This window comes from Balaenoptera borealis (assembly GCF_965194805.1).
Source record: "Balaenoptera borealis genome assembly, chromosome: 8".
In the NCBI taxonomy this organism is placed as follows: Eukaryota; Metazoa; Chordata; class Mammalia; order Artiodactyla; family Balaenopteridae; genus Balaenoptera; species Balaenoptera borealis.
In genome coordinates, this window is record NC_138865.1 from 79023133 (window position 1) to 79037588 (window position 14456).

Here is a 14456-nt window from a genome sequence, read left to right on the forward strand (position 1 = left end):
CCTGTTACTCACGAGAACTGCAGGCCAGAGGAAGTCACAGAATTGTCTTAATAATTGGATCTGGGAGTTGGCATCTTTCAGGGAGGGACAGGAGGGAGGGAAATAGACTGAGTCAGTGATTCTCAACGTCCTTTCTGTCTCATTAAGTCCCCTGAAAGCTGTAGGAAAGAGTCCTTCTCTGAGCCAACAGGGACACATTGAATCATTGTGTTTAATGAGAGCAGGACAGTTTCTTTAAGAGGGTGGTCAAGTGCAGAACACAAAGTGGATACTGTATTGGAAAAAAATAATTGTCCAGATTTCAAAGGAGCTTCCCAAACGACACTCCCTCACATTGGCAGGCATTTGGGGTAACTCATGAAAAACCCACCACTCATGGTTGGAAGCTTGCAGCCCCTTCCAAATGTGTGTGTGGACGTGCTTGATGCCTTTACCTAGGTAGTGGCCAGGAGTTTCTTCCTGTAGGTCATTCTTGATCAGCAATTTGAAGACCCAGTAGCTTGAGCCTATTCCTCCTTGCAAGTCAAGGCCAAGTTTTTATGAGAACTCTTATGTTACTAACTTTGATAAAGACAAATCCTAGCATACATCTTGTTACTAATTAAAAATGGTACAATCTATTCAAATATCATTTCTAGACAGTATATTTCATGAAACTATCCCACAACTATTTGTCTCAAGCCACAACTTTTCCAAAGCTTGGTTTTTCAAATGATGAACTCTTGATGATGATTATTTTTTATTATTATAATTTTTTTCCAGACGATCCAGGAACCTGCACATCATGCGCTATGGGGTATTACATGTAAGTCTGGCGTGTTTTTTTTTTTTTCTCATGGCACTAACTTTTTCTGCAGTTTAAGCATTACTGACTTAATCCTAAATCCAGTGGTTAAAGCAAAGAGGGCCTGCAGCCTGAAGCAACTCTCCCCTGTCAGGCTATTAATGAACAATTCTTGCATTTAGCAATAAGAGTGCAGCTGTTCTCTTGCCTTGAAAGGAGGTCCTCTCTTTCTTGGTCCTGGAAGTCACCCAGCCTGACACTGGTGTCTAGGAATCTTGCCATGGGTTACCAAGATTCAGACCTTGCTGTTTATGGACAGACTTTAATAATATACCTGACCCCAAGCAAGCTGTTTCCAAATGTCTGCACGGAGACCTCGTCCTTAAAGGGAGTCAGACAGTCCAGGATGAAGCCAGGTGTTTCGTTAGTTCTTTTTTTTTTTTTTTTTTTTTTAATTAATTTATTTATTTTTGGCTGCATTGGGTCTTTGTTGATGTGTGCGGGCTTTCTCTGGTTGCGGCGAGTGGGGGCTACTCTTTGTTGCGGTGCGCGGGCTTCTCATAGCAGTGGCTTCTCTTGTTGCGGAGCATGGGCTCTAAGCTCTCGGGCTCTGTAGCTGTGGCACGTGGGCTCAGAAGTTGTGGCATGTGGTCTCAGTAGTTGTGGCTCACGGGCTCTAGAGCGCAGGCTCAGTAGTTGTGGCGCATGGGGTTAGTTGCTCCATGGCATGTGGGATCTTCCCGGACCAGGGCTCAAACCCGTGTCCCCTGCATTGGCAGGTGGATTCTTAACCACTGCGCCACCAGGGAAGTCCGTTTCGTTAGTTCTTAATGCTCCCGTGAGTAATGAGAGACATGGACCACTAGGTTAAATGAAATGCAGATAACCATCACCCCCAAAGTTCTCTGTTAAAAATCTACAAATCAAAGATGGTATGTCTCAACATCACCTCCCCCTCCTATTCTTGTCTTCCTTCCAGGGTACGTTGGTGCCTATCTTGGAAGAAAAACTAAGAAAAGAAGGGAGACACAAGCTAGTGGGGGATCTACATTTGGGTCACCTCCACTTTGGTGGGCTGATTCCTCCTGTCACCACACGGCCTTTCTCCTCCATCAGATTCCAAGGACTCAAAATGTGGTGGGAAGAGGTTAAAAGGGGTGAGGAGGATGGGAAGGAAAGGCAAACCCAACAAGCTGAAATATACATAAAGTGATCCGTTAACCTTAGCATTACTTAACCTTACGGATTTAATTCAAGTTTTCCAGAATTGCCTAATATTCTCTACATTGACTATGTCTCTACATCCTCCTGATGGGATGATTTAAATTATTGTTTCATTTAAACAAGGGAGGAGGGTGGGTAAGAGGTCCCTAGACTTGATCATTGTAAGGTAGACCAGATGACATTCAATGAGCAGCGGGTCATTTGTCAGCACATTCATGGTTGGTGTGTGGCCCGCCACACGAACCCCCAGCAGACATGAACTGCAGAAACGCAAGCATTTCTTGGTAAGGTCACATGGTTGAAGGGACAAAATGTTCCTCTAGGAGCCAAGGAAGGAGGACTTAGACTCAAATAAAGAAATAGTGACCATGCAGAAGCAGGTGAGGAATTCTCCTCTTTGTCTCTATTACAGCCCTACATCCCTCCAGTCTAGCTCTGCCCTGGCTGTCTTCTTCATTTTGATGCCAGAACACACCCCTTCACCTGCACCTACTGCCTCTGCCACCTGAGAGCTGCTTCCTCTGTTAACTTTGGAGCCAATCTCTCCATTTCACCACCGCTTGCTAATGAGCATGTTTCATAAAACCCCTTGAGGCACAAATACACTGAAAGAACATGCCCAGCATCACTAAGGGTAAAACATTAGATATTTGTTCCCAGAAACACATCTTTATAACCCTTGAGAATACGCAGTAACTTCGAATACACATACACTAATAAAACACTGCACAATAGACGTTGTTAAGGAAGAAATGCAAAGCTTCCCTCTGATATCTTTTTGATGCTGTGAAATTCATCAGAGGGCAAAGGTCAACTTCATTCCACTCCGCTTTCAAATGAACCTCAGCGGAGGCTGAATTACAATGTTTTACTATAGAATGAGAATAACAGATGATATATGTAAAACTATATATACAGAAAAGCTAAGGCATTTCACTGTTAATATCAATAATCTGGTTACAGACATCATGGTAAGCTAATTGAACTCAACACTGAACTGTTTCAGACCTGGCGGGTGCCACGTGGCAAAAGTACACAAGTTGTTCAAACAGATCTTGGGTAAAATCCCAGTCCCACCCTTACCTATGTGACTTTGAGCACTTAACCCTGAAGCTCAGTTCCCTTATCTGGAAATTAAAGATAAGTAACAGCTACCAGGGCTTCCCTGGTGGCGCAGTGGTTAAGAATCTGCCTGCCAATGCAGGGGACACGGGTTCGAGCCCTGGTCTGGGAAGATCCCACATGCCGCGGAGCAACTAAGCCCGTGAGCCACAACTACTGAGCCTGCGCGTCTGGAGCCTGTGCTCCGCAACGGGAGAGGCCGCGACAGTGAGAGGCCCGCGCGCCGCGATGAAGAGTGGCCCCCGCTCGCCGCAACTGGAGAAAGCCCTCGCACAGAAACGAAGACCCAACACAGCCAAAAATAAATATAAATAAATAAATAAATTTATTAAAAAAAAAAAAAAAAGTAACAGCTACCATATGGGGATTGTGCAGAGGTTTAAGTGAGCTAATACCTGACACATAATCGGTACTCCCTAAGTAAATATCAGTATCCCTTTCCTTCTTCCTAGCCTCCTCCCTGCTGTCCCAGTAAAGGGTCCTTGGAGTCCAGAGCGAGGTGGTTAATGACTTGGTTTGGAGGGCACACAACAGACCAAGAGGAAGTTTTCTCCCTTGAAACCCGAATATCTATACCTGTTAAAAATGATGCATTGGGACTTCCCTGGTGGTCCAGTGGTTAAGACTCTATTCTCCCAATGCAGGGGGCCCAGGTTCGATCCCTGGTCAGGGAACTAGATCCCTCATGCCACAACTAAGAGCCCGCATGCCACAACTAAAGATCTCGCATGCCTCAACTAAAGATTTCACATGCTGCAACTGAAGATCCTGCACGTGGCAACGAATATCCCGCATGCCGCAACTAAGACCCAGTGCAGCCAAATAAATAAATAAATTTTTTTTTAAAATGATGTGTAATCAGGGGGTGAGATAAATTAGGAGTTTGGGATTAACATATACACACACTACTATATAAAATAGGAAACAACAAAGACCTACTGTATAGCACTGGGAACTCTACTCAATATCTTATAATAACCTATAATGGAAAAGAATCTGAAAAAGCATTTATATATAAATATATATATCTCTGAATCACTTTGCTGTACAGTTAAAACTAACACAACATAGTAACTTAACTAGATCTCAATTTAAAAAATGATGTATAGGGCTTCCCTGGTGGCACAGTGGTTGAGAATCTGCCTGCCAATGCAGGAGACACGGGTTCGAGCCCTGGTCTGAGAAGATCCCACATGCCGCGGAGCAACTAGGCCCATGAGCCACAACTACTGAGCCTGCGCGTCTGGAGCCTGTGCTCCGCAACAAGAGAGGCCATGATAGTGAGAGGCCCGCGCACCGCGATGAAGAGTGGCCCCCGCTTGTTGCAACTGGAGAAAGCCCTCTCACAGAAACGAAGACCCAACACAGCCAAAAATAAAATAAATAAATAAATAAATAAACTCCAATCTCTTAAAAAAAACAAAAAACAAAACAGAACCTTCTAAAAAAATGATGTATAATATATGTATAAAATAAATAAGCTAAAAGGATATATTGTACAGCACAGGGAATATAGCCAGTATTTTATAACTATAAATGGAACACAACCTTTAAAAATTGTGAATCACTAAATTGTACACCTGAAACTTATATAATATTGTACATCAACTATACCTCAATAAAAAAAAAATTTAATGATGCATAATATTTGAAAGTTGCTAAGAGAATAGATCTTAAAAGTTCCTGTCACAAGAAAAAAAATTCTGTAACTATGTATGATAACGGATGTTACTGTGGTGATCATTTTGCAATATATACAAATATTAAACTATTATGTTGTACACCTGAAACCAATGTAATGTTGTATGTCAGTTATACTTCAATATATTAAGGGAAAAAAAGACTATAACTTCAAAAGAGATGATGTGTAGATACATACAAGGAGATTAAATTATGGTGATAAAGAGAAATATGTCAACACAGCTCATGGAAGAAACTCCATCTTCTCCCCCCAGGTTCAAACACCAGTGTTATAAAACCTGTCCTGAGAAGACCTACAGGGAAGAATCTGAATGCAAAGCATGTGATACCAACTGTGGCAACTGCGACCAGAATGAATGCTACTGGTGTGAAGAGGGCTTCTTCCTCTTGGGTAAGCTCAAAAACGGCACTGTACAAAGTGACCGCAAGGCTCCAGGGCTCCACCCAGAAATGGGAGAGCTCCTCTGATCAGTTTTAGAGTCTTCCTGTGTCTCTTGTCCAAGAAGGAATTTTAATTTGGTTTGAAAATAAACATTAGCCAGGACTACTTCTTTCTGCTTTTATTATTGAAGCATAGCTCCGATTTCAGTAATTAATCTCAAGTGTCTCTAAGCTGATGGAAAGAAGAGTGAATGGAGGGGAGGGAGAGGTGCTGAAGAGAAATGCTTTGGAATTGAAGTCACCTGGAATATTCAGAACATGACCCTTTCCTTGAGACTTCATCCATGTTATATATTCCTTGCACTGTAAAAGTTAAATAAGATCTTTTGTCTTAGATTTTGGTCAATTCATTGACTTTGATGGAAATGAATAGTTAGGAAAGATAAATACTGTGAGCCTTCCAATTGAAGAGAAGAGTCCAGGTTCTTGAATGTTTGTGGGAGAAAGAGTGGGGCAGACAGCCCACAGTGACCTTCAGAGATTCTGTATGTAGAGATCATTTTATTTGCAGTTTTTCAAGGCCTTGAGGACATGAATGTCTTTGTTCTATGCTCCTAACCCTTTGAGCTGACAGCCAACTTAAATTTTCAGTTGAAAGAGGACTTAAAGCGTTGGATTTATTAAGACACGATTCTTGGTTGAAATAAGCAAATGCCATCATGGTTTCTTTAAAAACTAAAAAATGTTCCTCAGCCTCCCTTCGGCCTGTTTAGAACTTGGCCGTGCGTAGATCACCAAGCTCAGCCAGCCAGGGCTGCATTTCATGCCTCCATTCTGTGTTCTCACGTAGGCGGCAGCTGCGTGAGGAACTGTGGCCCTGGCTTCTACGGTCACCCAGAGATGGGAGAATGTGAGCCCTGCCACCGAGCCTGCGAAACCTGCACCGGTCTTGGCCACAACCAGTGTAGCAGCTGCAGAGAAGGGTTGCAGCTGCTGCATGGGACGTGTGTGCATCTGGCCCAGACCCAGGTGGAAGGCAGATTCTGGAATGGTATGGACCTCCCGAGAGAGATCGCAGGTGTCTAGCTGCCTCCTCTGCCTCCCCTCCCACCACCACCCCCAAACCCTTGCTTTCGGGATACCCAAGAGATGAAGGCTGCCAGTAAAAGAAAAGCCTGGAGTCCCAGAGCCTCTGTGGTGCTCATTGCAGGAGAGGATAGGAGACTATGGCTGGCATTTGGCGAGGAGGGAAAACCCAAAGGGCCACTGATGACTGATCTGACCACTTGAGTTTCCACCTGGGTGGAGTATACTGCAGAGCATGTAAAGAGTGTCAGAGAGAGAAATGACTACCATTTTCTCAAAGATTTCAGAATAGCTTCTATCACATTCACTTATCTCTTTATTAAAAAAGAGATAAAAGAAAACTACCAGTGGGATAGCTTGTCCAGTTAGACAAGGAAGAATCACTCTAAATTATGGGAACTTCAGCTGAAATGACTGATCTTTCTGGCTGGATTATTAGAACTTGCCATCATTCAAGCTTACCTTTTAAAAGTTGCCCCTCTAGTTGCAGATGGGGAAAGTGGGGGGCTTGAGAAGCGGCGGGAGGGAGGAAAAGTGTGGGAGCTTGGAATCTAACAGTAAAGGCCTGTGTGTATTCATTCCCACCGAGTCTTCGGAATTGGCCTCCAGACCCTGAAGCCTTGGTCACAGGCTTCCTGGCAAGGCGTTACAACCTTGCAGTGACCTCTCCATGTCTAAGGTGGTTAAAAAACAAAATCCTCCTCCTGCTGGAAAAATCTGACTCACATTCTATGCAGAGACGCTCATGAAAACAAGAGATGTTCTCCGTTTTGATTTCGAGGCAAGGATTTGTTTAAAAAGGTCATTTCAGTGCAGAAGCAACAGCAGCTGAAAGCAGGTCTGCTTGGGATGATTCTTCTAAGAGCTGGAGGGAAGGATAGATCTGGGGCAAGAGAAAAGCCTCTTGCTGGGTTTCAGAGGAAGGATGTCCACAGCTGCTGTCTACTTCGACAGTGTCGCGTATGTGACTTAAAGGAAGAGCAGCTCGGAGCCCATCACAAACCCAGCAGCCAAAGGCCACGGAGAACACTGGCCGATTTCAGAGACACAGCCAGGAAGAAAATCATTCACTCCAGACTGGGATATCTTCCGTGAATTAAGGCTGAACCAAAATGCTGAAAACGAGTTTGTCTGGCATTCAGGCATTTAAGAGGCAGTGGAAGCCAAGAGGAAAATAGTCTGGTGGTGTGTTTCTAGCTCAGAACATCTGTATTTTATCTGGCGTCCAGATGATGAAAAGGTTCAGGGAGCCAAGAGTCAGAGCAGATTGATTCCCCAAATGATTACACGTCCCTTTCAACTGGACTATGCACTTCGCAAGCAGAAATGAGGTCTTGATTGCTCCCCCCTTTGTCGAAGCGTCACACCTACCCCTCTGCATTTTCTACTATCAAAACGTAATGTTTTTGAAGAGAGGAAGGAATTAGTCCATTTGGGGATTTACTACTAAGGGATTCAGGAAGCAGATGAGAATATTTCTCATGGCTGGACAAAAGCAGTGAAGTCAGTGACACGGCTGCACTTTCCCACATCTGTGATCTGGGAAATAAGACATGCAGACTATGAACAACGAGAAAAACTTAACTGAGCAAGGTAAGACCAGAGCTCAGCTTCCCCGGCATAGTTGAGGTACCACTGAAATGGACAGTAAATGAGAAATGTACTCCACAAGGCCCTGAGAGTATTTGAGCCAATGCCTACATTTTTCTCCTGACTTCGTTTCCTTAAAAAACAGGGTTGAGGTTGTAATAGGAGAGCAGAGGGTTCCAGAGAACAAGCACTAATTAACCGCACCTTTAAGATGATGGAAAGCAGATTGCAGTCATCCTGGGTCAACTCAGAGGGAGCCCAGACAAATCAGAGTGTTTATGAGAGAATGGAGCTACCTAGGTGGTACCAGCGAAGTGTTGTGTTGTTTTTGTTGTTTTAAACACAGATTCAGATCCAGGTAGGACAGAGCAGATGGGACAAACTTTAGCCCATTTCTTCACCCACACTACTGCCAGTGGAAACAATAAGCTCATGCTTGCATCTGAAGACTATGACCACCCCCACTGTCTATGTCAGCATGTGTCGGGGAGATGCCCTTGAAATAAAAATCCAACTAGAGTCCACTGAACTCCTCTTTTAATAACGTGGCTACTCATGATGAGAGTGGTGAGGATGACAGGTCATCACCCTTTGTCAATTACCAGCTGAGCCTGGGAATGCCTCCTATCCTGGTCCAAGGATGGAGATTTTCCTACGCCTCAGACCATAGCTGGCAAATCCTCCAGCCAAGACTAAGTAATCTCCAGAGATTCTTCCTGCCACGTAAAAGTCACTGCACAAAAGTATAGACCGTCCCCAGATTCCCTGTCCCAGTCACTAACTAATATATTGTGAAGATTACTTAGGCCAATGTCCCTGCGCAGCAATAATAAAACCAGTGTTAAACAGGCTGCTGCCAATGGCATCAGTAGTGACTCAGGCAACACTCAGAGCCACCGTTAGTGAAAATGTTCAGGGGTGGCAGGCCACGGGCTTTGAAAGAAGATGATGGCTTCAGCTGGTTTCCTGAAACCATTGTCGGTAATGGAAACTGTGTACCCTATTACTGTTAAATCATTTGGGTTTTCTTAAGTGGTTTTCTCCCTGGTAGTGCTGGAAAGTCTTCAGAATAATTCCTGCACATTTCCCCTACCCACCTATTTCCCTCATTAAAACCATGTTTGTAGCAGGCTCTAATTACATATTCTGATGGGTAGTCTAATCTACAAAGCACAGACATGGTAAATTAACGTTTTATCTTTGACCACATCCTAACAATTTATCACTAGCCTGTCTTTTGATCTTAATTCCTATGCTCTGAGAAAGACTGAAATCCCAGAGTCAGTTACAAATACTGGAAGCCACTCATGTGTGAAAGAAAATTCTCAACAGTGGGGAGATATGTTGCTTCATAGTAACTGAACTTCAGAGAATTTTAAAGAAACCATGAGAATCTGGTTTTTTAGAAGGACTTTGTAGATGTGTACAGTTGCCTCACTTAACTTACAAATGAGAACATGATTTTTACTTAATTAACCAATCACAGCTCAGAGTGCAGAAAATACATGTTTCTGGGTAGCTAAGTAAACTTTTGGCTAGTGATATGAGGGAGCCACATGTTATCTCCTTACACTGAGTTTTAAACATCCAGGAATTTTATGAGTGGACCATTAAACCATTGCAACTTAAAATCAGCTATGGTGGGAATATTTACACCACAGAAATTGGTAAACAGGATGACTCAAGTTTTTGTTGTTGTTTTGTGTTCCAAAGAGCCATTTTACCAGTACATCACTGCTTTGACCTCTACCAAACTATTTTAAATCCAAGTGAATCACTAAAACATCTCTCTAGTGAACGTAGGCTTTAGAATTGGGCATACCTGAATTCAAATCCTGGCTCTGTTCTTTACTATCTCCATAGCCTTGAGCAAGATATTCATCCTCTCCGAGCCTCAGTTCTCCTCACCTATAAAATGAGAACATGAAACTGCCTCATACAAGGTCCTTTTGAGAATTGAATGAAAGAATACGAATGAAGCCCCCAGCACATATGATGCAATAAAAGTTAATCTATTCTGTAACCCTTTAACCTATTCCAGTTTTAACCCATGAAACACTAGTTCACTTTCAAAACTGCCTCCTTGAGCTCATGAAAGAAAGCAATTTGGGGGCCTAAAGAGTAATACAGGTCTGGGAAAAATAGTCCCAGAAAGAAGGGCAAATGATGGTCAGTTGGGATGCCTAATAGCCAAGTTGAGTCCTGACTTAACCAAGAATGTGTACAAAGATGATAATAGCAGTTTTACTTATAATAACAAAAAAAAAAAGGAGAGAGCAATCTAAAAATGTAACACGAGAAAAAAAGTAAATTATGGTTCATGCAAATACACAAACCATTAAAAATAATGTTTACAAAGAATTTTCATGGCAAGAGAAAATGCCTATAAGACGTATAATATTAAATGAAGAATGTAGGGTTGGTCTTATATATGCAGAAGATGTAAATGATTACATATATATGCACATATGTAATTATACTCACACATTCAGTATAAAGATGGGAAATCTATATGCCAAAGTATACACAGTAGACATTTCTGGGTGGTAAGATTATGGGCAAACTTTATGTTCTTCTTTATCTTGTTTGCATTAAAAAAATAAAACACTTTATTTTCTTTAATAAAAAAAGAACCTGTGCCCACTGCAAGCCCATCTTTGGTGAAGAGCCCGCTGCAGGAGCGACGAAGGTGGAAGTTTCAAATCAAAAGAGGTAACAGGGAAATAGGGAGGAGAAGACAATCAAGTATCAGGAGAGTCTCTGTGATGTAGAAACCAACCCAAGAAGCCGGGCGGTGAGGAACGAGCAGGGATGCAGAAGTCGTGAGAGAAACAGAGAGAGGAGGAAAACACAACACAAAATATAAGTGGGCGCCCAAAGGGAAAGACTGGGAGGAATTTCATCATCAGTGGAGACTTCTAGAACATACAAGGACATTCCTGAGGTGCTAAGTGGTTATGCTTGGGAGAGGCTATCAAGAAAAGCCTCTGTCCTTGCAAATCTTTAAGAAAAGCACCATTTGCCTTCCCAGTCACTGCGGCCTTGTTTGAAATAGCAAAGATTGGAAAAAACTAAACGGCTACCAATAAGAGTAGAAAAATGAAGCATGACACATCCACACAATGTAATACTATGGAGCCATCAAAAAGAATGGGGAGGTTCTTTATGTACTGATAAAGAATGGTCTCCAGAATACTGAGTTACAAAAAAAAAGGCAACATGATAAACATTGTGAACAGATAAAGTTTGTATAAAAAGGTTGGAGGGGGATGGGGAGAGAGGAGAGAGACTTCACGGTATGTGCCTTTTCTGCATTTCGAACCATGTGAGTATTGTTTATTTAATTTTAAAAAATTTAAATAAGAAGAACCCCTGTTTTATAGGATTGAGTTAGTCATTTTTGAAGGTTGGACACTACATTTTCTTGGTCAAGGTGATTTTTTTTTTTTTTTTTGAGGTGGGGGAGGTCTTGTTCAGTCTAGAATTTCTGGAGTAGCAAAAAGAGAAACTATGATCAAGGTCCAATTTTACTTGTTGACATTAAGTCTCTAATCTTTCATGATAGAAAAGCTCTGGCTGGAGATGACTATCCATTTGCCGAAGCCTGGTTGCTAACTGCGTGTGCAGAGTACCCTCTAGTGGAGGAATGTGGACATTACAGAATTTTATACCAAGTATATTGGAGTAAAATATCAAACTGCCAGAATGTGAGATGTGTATGTGTAATTACAGATGCATGTATATGTGTAAATATATACATTATATATTTTTAAATACGATAAAATTAATGAAAACTTTTATCTTTTTAAATATAACATTTTAGCATAAAAACGATAAAAGTCAAAACAAAATCAACCCATGGCCTTGATATATAATAAAGATTTTCAAGGCGCTCAATAGCTAACGAATATTATTTTGTTATTATTCTTTGAATAACTGGTCTCAGAAAGTAAGCATCTTTTTTTCCCCAGCTTAAATGAGATGTAATTGACACACAATATTGTGTAGGTTTACCATGTATAACATGATGATACATGTGTATACTGCAAAGTGATTACCACAATAAGGTCCGGGAACACATTCATCAACATCACTTTCATGAAAATCTTGGGACTAGCATTGCTCTGCACTGGCTAACTGAACTCAACAAATCCCGCAGGGAGAGTACATCGGTCAGTGGTCTACTGGAAAACCAGTACAAAATTTTCTCTACAAACTAGGAAACAACTGCCTTGCAGCATGGCAGGACGGACAGTCATTTATATCCATGTATATATAGCTCTCTACCTTCCTACCTACCTACCTAGTTTTCTCCTTAGCAAGGTTCAGCAGTTTATTAACCATGAGTGCCATCAGAGAAACCAAACAATGCCTCCTGGTGCCACTCCAAGTATGGAACAAAAGAGAACGGGAAATAAAAGAGAAGCTTGAGAAATGGGGTGGAATGGTAACAAATGAGGAAATCGGGAGAGAGGAGAAAGGAAGAAGTAGGAACCATTTACTGAGCCACTCCGCGCATGCTTTACACGTTAACTCACTCTGGCTTCACAAGAGTCCTGTAAGGGAAGAATCATTTGCTCTCATTTTAGAGATGTGGAAATTAGGACTCTGAGAGTTTAATTACTGTATCCATGGTTACCCTACTGGAAGCGGCACAGCTGGGATCTGAAGGCAGGTGTGACTAGAGACTGACTCTAGGGAGGAGAAGGAAGGAAATGAAAGGCAAGAGAATAGGAAGGAAGGAAGGAAGGAGGGAGGGAAGGAAGGAAGGAAAGAAGGAAGGGAGGGAGGGAGGGAGGAGGGGAGGGAGGGAAGGGAAGGGGAAAGGAGGGAGGGAGGGAGGAAGGGAGGGAGGAAGTAGGGGAGGGGGAGGGAAGGAGGGAGGGAGGAAGGGAGGAAAGAAGGGAGGAAGATGGGAGGGAGGGAGGAAGGAGGGAGGGAGGGAGGGAAGGGGATTGGTAAGATGCCAACAATAACAACTAACTGAACTTCAAGGTCATTCATATGACACATTCTGAGCTAGAACTTCTTTTTCTAATTTTCCCCCTTGTGAGTCACGCTGATTCCTAGGCAATTACTGAAATTTAGTCAAGATCTCTATGTATATTGATTGAGTGATGTTATTGAGGCTGTTATGTATGTCTGCACAACTGCCCAGTGGAGTTGCTGCCTTCCTGGAAAAGCCTGCCCAGCAAATGGTCGTGGGGGAAGAAAGGGGAAACAGCTCGAGTGTTTCCCAGCTTAATGGCATATTAACCTGGAATGGCCTGCCCACCACCTGACCAGCCAGAAAGCTCTTGGGTGCCTCTGCTATATTGATGTTTAACAATGACTGGGGACAAATTTAAGAGGAGATCAATTTAGGCTGCATCCCACAGTGGCTACTCTGAAGAACACAGAGACCCAAACATCGACCAACTGTGAAACCTGGTTCCAAAGAACAACAAAAAAGGCACAATGAATTCTCAGTTATCTTGGAGTGAAGAGAAGTGGTCATCTAAGAATCCTGGGGAAATAAGTGATTACTTTTGACGCAAAAACTCCTGCCTGCATACACACAACCACACACTCCCTTACCCCACACATTTTTTAAATATGAAAGAAGTAAAATTTGTTCATTCAAATATCCCCTTAGTATTTAAGGCTATCCTGTCTTAATAGGATAGTCTGCAAAGAAAGTCTTGATAATCAATTGTCAATGACAGAGTAAGAAAAAAATAAAATAAATGAAGTCCACATGGTAGGCAGTGGGTGGTGCAAAGATTTAGCCAATGTCAACTTGAAGGGATTCTATTTGGGGTGAAAAGGGAAATGAGATTACCTATGAGATCTTTTCCAACACTGCAGTGCTCTGAGCCTGTTCAAAAGAGACAGACTTCTTGTTTCTTTCCCTACACAGACCTCTTGGGAAGTTACCAGCCTTGTCATTCTTCTTGCAAAACCTGCCGTGGATCTGCAACCCTGTGCACTTCATGTCCAGACGGTGAGTGTGGCGTGCGACAGAAGGAAGCAGTGGCCAAGCCAATTCGCTGTAACTCATGTACATCAGCATCTCTGTGTAAGGGGTTTGCAGGACTTGACCTAGTCCCATCACATGTGGCTATCACCGTAGCTGCTCTGGAGAAACACAGGGACCTAAACACTGACCTATAATAAAAACTGGCTTTCAAGGGACCAGAACAAAAAAGAAAAGAAATGTTTCTTTTCCAAAAGCACGATGAAGTTAGTGATGGATTTAGCCACAGAGTTTGTTAGGGTCTCTGGGTGTCTGACATTTCTAGAGGTTCCATTGTTCTTTTAATGTGCATTAGCTGAAAGAAGAGAATTAAGGTGGAGAATCTAGGTGGGGATAAAGAGTCTACCTGCTATTTTTCTTCATTTTTGGTACTGAATTTAGGGGAGAAAAAAAAAAACAAGCACAACATAACAGCTCAATAAATAAAATTGCTTCATCATCTATAAAAACACATCAGAAATAAGTTCCCTGAATTAGGGGGACAGTTTATTAACATGGTACATTAGGAATTAAGAATTTAAGAATCACTATTAAAGTGATCATTATGTTGAA

General features: G+C 42.3%; 1 protein-coding gene across 8 annotated transcripts in view; it reads left to right on the plus strand.

The window, feature by feature from the left end:
- PCSK5 (proprotein convertase subtilisin/kexin type 5) overlaps positions 1-14456 on the plus strand; it is a 465151-nt gene that overhangs the window by 414579 nt on the left and 36116 nt on the right. For 4 of the 8 annotated variants that reach the window (XM_082401326.1, XM_082401333.1, XM_082401332.1 and 1 more), the window contains 5 exons: positions 763-805; positions 5086-5222; positions 6063-6290; positions 10520-10600; positions 13788-13871. In XM_082401326.1, the coding sequence (XP_082257452.1) occupies positions 763-805; positions 5086-5222; positions 6063-6290; positions 10520-10600; positions 13788-13871 (573 nt within the window). The remainder of the gene's footprint in view (positions 1-762; positions 806-5085; positions 5223-6062; positions 6291-10519; positions 10601-13787; positions 13872-14456) is intronic. The other 4 variants (XM_082401327.1, XM_082401328.1, XM_082401329.1 and 1 more) reach the window with 4 other exon arrangements.